Source organism: Pleuronectes platessa, chromosome 21, assembly GCF_947347685.1.
Source record: "Pleuronectes platessa chromosome 21, fPlePla1.1, whole genome shotgun sequence".
NCBI classification, from domain to species: Eukaryota; Metazoa; Chordata; class Actinopteri; order Pleuronectiformes; family Pleuronectidae; genus Pleuronectes; species Pleuronectes platessa.
The window spans coordinates 10,007,168-10,016,124 of NC_070646.1; the positions used below are offsets into that span (position 1 = coordinate 10,007,168).

The following is an 8,957-nucleotide window of genomic DNA, read 5'->3' on the forward strand; positions in this document are numbered from 1 at the left end:
GAGCGGAGAAACTGAACAAGCAAGTTTACACACAGTTGTAATGTTGATGAGGTCATGGTCTTGAGGATCAGCAGAACTGATGAGTTCACATGAACCAGAATGCTAATGTCCTGCTGAACTACATCTGTACAATGTTAGAGGAAGAATGAACTACTCCTGAAAAAACACTCCCTTAGATTAAATGTTTACTTTTGATCAGTGGGAACATCGATGAAGTTTGAATTGTTGTGTACATCACATGAAAACCATTTAATAGCAAAATCATTGTAATATTTGATATGAATGTGCCATCTTCCAGACAGAAATGAAGAACATGACACAATACTCTTACACCGTATTCTGTGGTTGTACAAACAGTATACAAGTTAAAACAGTTTCGAGAGGATCACAAGAAAATTTATTCATGACATGAGTTATGGAACAATTCAATCTGTTATTAATGGTGAAAACAAACACACTCTGGTGTCAAACGGTGATGTGTGAGTCTGTCGGTCCAGGTTTCGTTGGGTGTAAATCAGATTTTATGTCTGTGTGTTCATTTTAGTGGGTTGTGTGCCAGCAGTAGCAAAAACAGTTCTCCACTCTCAGTGGGACGGGAACAGATAAGTTGATAAACTGGTTCAACCGAGCAGACTCATGAAAAACAAACTGCTAATTACATAAAGGATATAATCCTGCTGGGGGCTCTTCTCACGTCTGAGACATAGAGAAATAACACAGACGTTCAACGCATTGGACGATTCACATCATGATTTATATCTATCACATTATCAATTCTATAGCAAAAATTTAACTTTATTTTCTGAGCAGGCCTCCTGACTTATTTCTCAGAGTTTTCCATTAAACAAAAAATGTGAACTAACAATTTCATAATTATGGTAATATACAGGTAAAATGATAAATAAAAGGACCTGTGTGAATAAGATTAAATAGAAATATAAAAAGAGGTACTTAGTGCCTATCTTTTAGAAAATCTGTCTGGTTTCATCTGAATTCTCCATAATAATTACTATAATAATTAATCCATCATTTGACTCTGTCTCTCAATTGCATTATGCAGGAGGGCTGTGGCCTTAACCAGGAGAATGTAATGGTTTTCTTTGAATAAAATCTGGATTTTCGGGAGGTAACTCCCATCTCTGTCTATCTGGTCTTCAGGGGATAAACCCAGTATGTATGTGCTTGGATCTTAATCAACATCTACAGCCAAAACTGTTTTTAAGTCTCTTTTTGAACACATTTAAGATTTTTAGGCTATTTCCAGAATATACGAGTAAAATCTGTAACCATCCCTGCAACATAATTCAGATATATTACTCTACTCTTTATTGTGGGTATTATTTTCACCATAATAGTGAGTGCATATTGTGTTCAATAAGTAGCTGGTCACAGTCCAAGGAGTCAAATTCTTCAGAAATTGTGAGAAAAAAAATACTTGGCACGTTGCCTCGGAGACCAGTTGCGCTTCAGACAAACTTCTATAACTTTTTTAATTGAAAATGTTTGTTTGATTTCATTTGGTTTGCAGAGGCCTCTGCAGACACATCACCTCTCTCCTCTTGTGTTTGTTTGGCGCGGCAGCAGAGAACAACCTGGTTTTTAATTTTCCCACAGATCCGCCGGTGAGAGGAGTGGTCCCCAGCACCGAGCGCTTTGGCACAGTGACTATGTTGGCACGGTGCCCAAGCCGAACAGCCCCCCCACCCCTTTTCCCAGGGCCCTGGGAGTGTAATGCATTACTTACAAAATCCCACTTCCCATTCCTCTCAGACTTTCACACCCCTGTTACCCCCCCTCCCCCCTCCCAATGGCTGGCATGCCCCCTGAAAAGAGGATTGGGGTGACATGCCTATGACCCTCTCCATCTCCTCTACTTTTCCCATCATTCCCCCGACTACTTCTGCTTTCGACCTAACTTTGACTCAAACTTCCTTAGACTCTGAAACTTTTTAAAATAATGCCACATTTTAAAGTTATATCAGCTGTTGGCCGTAGCATGAAACCATGCAACCAAAACACGCTATTAAAAGAAAAAAAAAAGATCCTTTCCCTGTTAAAGGGATTTAAAGGGAATAGTTGCCTATTCACACAAACACTGAAGGTTATAAATATGAACCCTCCCTCTGTAAAAAGCCTGGCTTGCTGTGCGCCACGGTTCTCAGCCTGGCATTGATGGGGAGAGCATTCACAGGCGTGTACGTGTCTGGGTAACATGTAATGACATTATTCTCACCAGGGTGACCCCTCGCTGTCACCGGGCTTTCTTCTCCCGAGCTCGTGAAATTGACATAAGCTTTACAAACATTCCAGGCATTTTTTTCTCAAGGCTGGATTTCTTTGGGGGCCTTTCATGGAGAAAAGCAGCAGAATGAGCAGCACCACCTAGTGATGGGGTGTGAACGCAGCAGGGAGTCACGCACCATGTTTAGACACTTAAAACAGGTTCTACAGATGGATTTCTATGGAAACAGAATTAGTGAAACTGCTTTTGATTCATGTGATATCAGGGGAATACATGTTTAAAAGTACAGATGATATAGATGTGAGATTTACAACCTTAACCTGTGCAATCTGAATTATCTGAAAATGGGATTTCCAGTTTCCTTAGTGGAGAGATGAATTAGCACTCTGGGATCGCCCCCCCTCCTGTTTGCCATGCAGTCTGCGGAGATGTGTGATCTCCTCTTTATACCTGCAGGTTGCATCAATGTTCAGTGAAACGCTCTTATAAATTAAAACATTAGATGACTTACACGTTAAAGGGATAGTTCACGGAAAAATTTTACTTCACTTATTATCTACTCACCACTATTCCAATGGAGGGGTGGAAACTGGTTCACCCCTGAAACTACTAAAGTGTTTTGTGGACTCGAACCACTGTTGGCACAGTGATGAGTAGATGATGAGTGAATAGAATTTTTCCGTGAACTATCCCTATGAGTGACCACCTGACCTGCCCAGGTGGTTGTCGACGTAGTCCTGCAATTCGGACACCTGCGCCTCTGCAACTGTCGCCCTGGTGATGAGAAGAGCTCGCTGCTTCTCAAAGCTCACCTGTCAGAGAGAAAAGCTTTATCATATAAAAGGTTTATTTATTTTTACAATGTCTGAAATCAGCAATTTTAATCGCTGAAAGGTTTGATTACCAGGGTAGAGTCTGTGATCTCCTTTAGCTGTGTCCTCACGCCCGTCCAGGGTTCCTCACATGTCTGCTCCTCTTTTACCGGCCTGATAAATATATAAATTTTATATTTTTTGTAATAACACACCCCATAGCTCATCTTTTTATTTTTGTCATTTGATCAAATAAAAAAAATAAAACTCACTCCAGACAGCTTGAATTCTGAGCAGGCATCTTTAAGGCAGCCACCTGGAAACAGGAAAGTCAGAGTGAATCATCACAAACACAGAAATGTTAATGTAAACTAATAAGCAGAATCTGTACCAATCGATATTTTTCTTGCCCGAGAACCTTCTCTGCAATTTGTTTTATGTATATTGAATTTGGTTTTCTGCTTTGCGTTATAATGTGATCTATTTTATTTTATTTTATTTAAAAGATTTTTTTCTCTCTCTCTTATTACTTTATGCTTTTACATATATATATAACATGTCTAATGTCCTGTCCTCTTGTTCAACACAGTTTCTTGTACCGTTGACCTTGTTTTAACTGAAAATGAAACTTCTTTAAAAGCAATGTAAAATAAAGTGAATATTTAACATCAACAAATATTACATCCATCTATTCTGTAACATGACCTGAAATCCACCTCTACAACAATAATCCATTATGTTTCTGAATGACCGCTCGCTCTTTGCCTTTGTAACATGACACAAAGAAGAATCCCCACAGACCCAAATACAAACATTCACCAGGCAAAACAAAAGCACATCGATCCACTTCCAAGCAGCCATCTTTCTCTCCTCTCTACCTGCTGCAGGGCCGCCTGCAGCCGAGCCTCCAGCCTCGCCTTGTCCTGACGGACATGCTGCAGCTCGCTCTCGGTTTCCTCCCTCAGCTCAGAGAGCTCCAGGCTGAAACTGGCCTCTGGAAGTCCAGGGTCAAGTCCGCACTCTGGTTTGGTCAACACCTGCTCCCTCTGAACCCTAAAAGCAAAATCGACAGAGTCGGGTGATGTTCTGTGTTTTTCTAGTGTCAACAAATCTCATAAAAAGACCAAAACCAACGATAAATGGATCCTTCTATAAGTTTTTACCGATTTCCGAAGTAATTGTTGACAAACACACAGACTGTGTGATACCTGTATGCGATGAGCAGTGCATGATGGGTCTTAGTGACCTTCTGCAGCCTCTTCTTGTAGGAGCGAGCAGCAGAAGCCAGCTGCTCCTCTCTGGCCCTGTAGGAGGAACGCACATCCTGCAGCAGGCTTTCCACAAACACCCTCATCTTAGTTCCCTCTGAGGGAGGTTTCCCATCTCCGAGTCCATCAATGTAGTCCTGTAGATTCAGGAGGAGTGATACAGTAAGATGAGGGACTTGCCCTGGGACTAGTTATGTCGCCATGTTGTGTTCACTGCTCACCGCCAAGTCCTGCACGTAGCACACCAGCCGTGAGCGGAACTCCTCGTTCAGCTCCTTGACCTGAAGCTGCAGCTTTGAGTTTTCTTCTTCTGCCTCCTTCGCTTGGCTCTGAGAGCACATCAGGGCCTGGGGGGGGGGAAGTTATACAGACATTTCAATTTGAACACATTTATACCCTTTTTAACATCCTATTGAAATTAGTATTAAGAGTCATTTAGAAGCTGAAAGTTCAACAGTGTCTACAGACAGGAATAGCATGACTGTTTACCTGATTACAATGTTTATATGACTTGCTACTATTCCATTCGTCTTCCTGTTTATATGTTACGGAGCATAGTCTGATTATGACGTCAAGCTAAGTAACTATGATAGGATAATAGCAATTAAAACATGTATGTGTCTATATAATGTGACAAAGGTCACAATACTTTTAATTTTATTCTTGCTTATTCCGAGTATGACTTGTGGGTTATAAAGATTTTCAGTGATTTACCATATGAAAGGATAAGTGAAGTAATTGTCCTGCATCATTTACCATCGGGACCCAAATATTCACGATTGAAAGGCCAGTATGTGTTTGATGGAAGCAAACTATGCCCATATTGCCACATGAAAGTTTAACTAACATGCTATAAACCACCTTCACTAATCACTATTGAGTCAGAGGACAGTATACTTTACCTTATGTAATTGACACATAATTGAGTTATTCCCCCATGAATTTATTCTTTTTTTTGTGGAGGGGGGGGGGGGGGGGGTAATTTTTGGGTGATATAATAATATAATAATTATATTTATAAAGCAATAAATACACAAAAATTAAGAAAGAACTAGAATTAGGTAAAATCAGAGAATGCAATAAGATAAAGTATAATAACAATCTTTATTATTTTATACTGTTTGGGGTGGAAAAGGTCTGACTGAGTTATAACTGTCATGAGCTGTTTGCCTTCGGAAATTCTTGGAGTAAAAATATCTTGAAAAAAAGATAATGCTGTTCGTATGGCAGTGACTTATACAGACTGTTGTCTTGATATCAGAATATTTGTGTCCATGTAAACATAGTGAGTGATAGTATCGGCAGCAGCTTTACCAGCATCCTGTCAGTCAGAATCTGGAACCGTTCATGCTCACCGCATTCTGTTCAGACAGTTTCACCCGGCTGTCACGGATCACCCCCCTGCTCTCCTGGTGCTCTTTGCTCAAGGCCGCCCTGATGACCAGACACAGGCGCGACCACAAGAGAGCGGCGACCGATGCCACAGACGGCCACATCACAGGAGGGAGCAGAGAGACCACATCACACACAGGGAATCGAACCACAGCTCAAAACAAGAAATCAAAGAGGGGACCGCAGAGCAGAGGCATGTGGGACGAACCCATCCCAACATGTGTTTGGCTGTTTGATGACGGGAAACATGAAAGATGAGGATGTTTCCTCTTAATTAAGCTTGTGCACGGGTAAATGACAAACATCGGTGGGTCCTCACAGTTTCTCCTCCAGGCTCCTCTGCTGCTCCATGTAACCATCCCTCAGCTTCTCCAGCATCTCTTTCATTTCATCCTGGTTTCCTAGAAGCTACGTGACAACAGAGAAATAACAGGGAGAAGCAGTTACTGAAACTGCGGGTTAGGTACTGGTACGTGTAAAACATGTGGAGCTGGTCACGGTTGACCAAGAGTAATCGTGGTGACTTTTATACTGAAATACTCACAGTTTCTTTCATAGTTTTTTGTTCCTTGTCCAAAGCTGCCAAATCCTCAGTCTGTTAAGAATTGGAGATTTGACATAAAAAAGCATTAACAAGTTTTCCACTGTTAATCCCAAAATGTGTCAAAGCTAAAAGAGCTCCTCATAATGAAACCGACCTCTTCATAATAAAAGCCCAATCAAATTCTATTTGTATGGCCCATATTCACAAATCACAATGGGTCTTAAGTTCTTAACAAGGTGTGACATCTTTTATTTTATTTTACCCTCATCAAGACTGAGTAACAACTACAAAATAAAACCCTGTTAGCAGGAGAAGAAAAACTGTAGAAACTTCAGAGATATAGGCATATGAGGATCCCTCTCCCAGGACGGACAGAAGTACAATAGATACAACGTGTAACTGAATGCATCATCATATCATAACATTTATAACATTGATTGTAAAATAATGGAAAAGTGCGTCAATGTTAAAAGTATTTGTACATGTTGTAAATGTATGATAGAGCTGAAGGGAGCAGCAATGACAAAACGGAATGGAGGAGTTATTGTCGGTAATGGTAGAATAGGTGAAGCCTAGTGGGAGAGATCCCACCTGAACTGTTGGACACCATCATTTCAACCAGTCCACTGTCTCACCTTGACTCTGTTCTGTGACATGCGGCTGATCAAGGCCCGCACCCTGTCCAGCTCTCCATGGAGACCCTGGGTGCTGGTCGTGACATTCCGCTGCTGCTCCTCCATTTGCCTGCGGAGGGCGTCCTGGGCCTGGGCCAGAGCCAGCAGCTCCGCACTCAGCTCCTCGCCCTGGGTCAGCTCTTTGTCGTGGGCCTGAGCCAGAACCTGGTAGCTCTTCCTCAGAGCGGCGAAGTCCTCCGTCAGGTCTCGGCCGCTTCTCTCTCCGGCCGTCAGACGAGCCTCAGCCGACTGAAGTCCCCTGGACAGTTTGTCTCGCTGCAGCTCCAGGTCTGTTGTCACGCTGTTTTGGTTCAATATCTGAAGACGGCAAAGAAACAGCAGCAGAGGCGTTAACCATAGACTGTATCAAAGATGGCTGACATTAAGACTCCCCAAAAGTGAAGCCAAAGTGTCTCAATCGCCCCCTGGAGACTGGCTGCAGTATAGGTATTAAAAAATAAAGATGGTTTCTGTTATTTTAGGTACGTCTTCACACTGACGAATGTCATAGTGTTAAATTATTCTTGTTAGTTTGGTTTTAATTAGTAAGTTGATGCTCTATAAACAGGGTGAAATATCATGATTGACACTTTTGAATTCATTTCTACACATTAAACCAACTCTCACCTTGTTTTTCAGCTCAAACGCCTCCTCCTCAAATCGCTCTCTCATCCTGTTGGTCTGAATCTTTTCCTCCACCAGCTCCTTCGATATCTGAAAGAACGAGACGAGGGAAGACAGAGCCCTCTGGCGCTTTACCGAACATTGAGGCTTTAGTTAATGCAGATCACAGAGTTCTTATTCTCTACCTTTAGTTTTTCCTCTTCACTCCGGACTAGCCTGCAGGACAGGTCTGTGTTGGAGGCAGCCAGGTGGCCCAGTCTGCTCTCCAGGTAGCCCACCTTTGCAAAGAGGCGTTCATTCTTCTCACGTAGCTGGAACTGAAAGGAGGTGAAGTGATAATGGTGCATTCCCCCTTTAAAAATCAGTGCCCATCTTAATTCAGTTTACCTTAAGCCATCTATTAAGCATGACTAAGCAGTATATGAAATGATAAATAGTTTATAACAAACCCAAGGATATTTTAATTATTTAATTGATTTAAGTATTTCCAAATCAAAATGTTTATGATTTCATATTAAGGTATATTATATTTTTGTAGCTGTGTTTAAGTGCTGTGTCTTCTTATCTGTATCTATAGTCTTGTTGGTTTATACAGCAGCCTCCACCTCTAGCAGCCTACAGGTGGCTTTATAGTTTTTGACAAATACAAATATTTAAAATGACATCTGCCTACAGCTATTGTGGGAGGCCATTTATAACATGTTTATATCCTGCTTATAAACGCGTTATAAAAGTGTTCGAATTACTTCAATAACAAAATATGTGGCCAAAATCTCGGAAGTAAAAAGTGCACATTATGAAGACGACAGATTTTACTCACATTTTCTTCGGTCAGAGATTGAAGTCTCTCCTGAAGTTCTTTTGAATTAGGCTGCTGGTCCTTAGTGTCCATCTTTATTCAGTGTGTGCTGCCTTTGGCCCTCACTGTATCCACCAACAGTATGTTGCCATGGTTTCAAAAATACAAACAAAGCCTGTCTGCCTTCGTACTTCATTTCATACCAAACATCACAGTTTATTTATTGAAACAACAGCACCACAAAATGCTATAGTATAAACCATCTGCTTTCCCCACCAGCTTCACCCTAAACTAATCCTGTCTTAGTTTACACTGTTGTCTTCCGCTCTATCACAACAATACAGAGTGTGTAGGAAACTCTGACTGCTGTGTTAAAGTTTAGATGTGATTTTTCCATCTTTTTTTCCAAGCTGATAAAAAAAACAAGGCCCCTCATCAGCTTTTCTTGTGTGAAATGAATTGATTGAACAGAGGCGACTTTGACATGAAATATTAGGTTATTACACCAAAGGTTTCAAAGAATCAATGAATGTTAATAGTAACATCTATGTTCATCTACTAAAAAGGCCTATAGCGCCCCCTTGCTGCCACAGTTTGTGCAA

General features: G+C 41.3%; 1 protein-coding gene across 1 annotated transcript; it reads right to left on the reverse strand.

The window, feature by feature from the left end:
- Positions 1–2,604: 2,604 nt before the first annotated feature.
- Positions 2,605–8,448, reverse strand: ccdc78 (coiled-coil domain containing 78). The gene is made up of 14 exons (XM_053414307.1): positions 8,377–8,448; positions 7,742–7,873; positions 7,560–7,646; positions 6,894–7,250; positions 6,259–6,309; positions 6,034–6,122; positions 5,678–5,756; positions 4,544–4,669; positions 4,263–4,459; positions 3,933–4,107; positions 3,327–3,370; positions 3,147–3,228; positions 2,954–3,054; positions 2,605–2,692 (listed from the first exon to the last, which is right to left on the reverse strand). The coding sequence occupies exons 1-14, from the start codon at positions 8,446–8,448 to the stop codon at positions 2,605–2,607; spliced, it is 1,680 nt and encodes a 559-aa protein (XP_053270282.1).
- Positions 8,449–8,957: the final 509 nt, after the last annotated feature.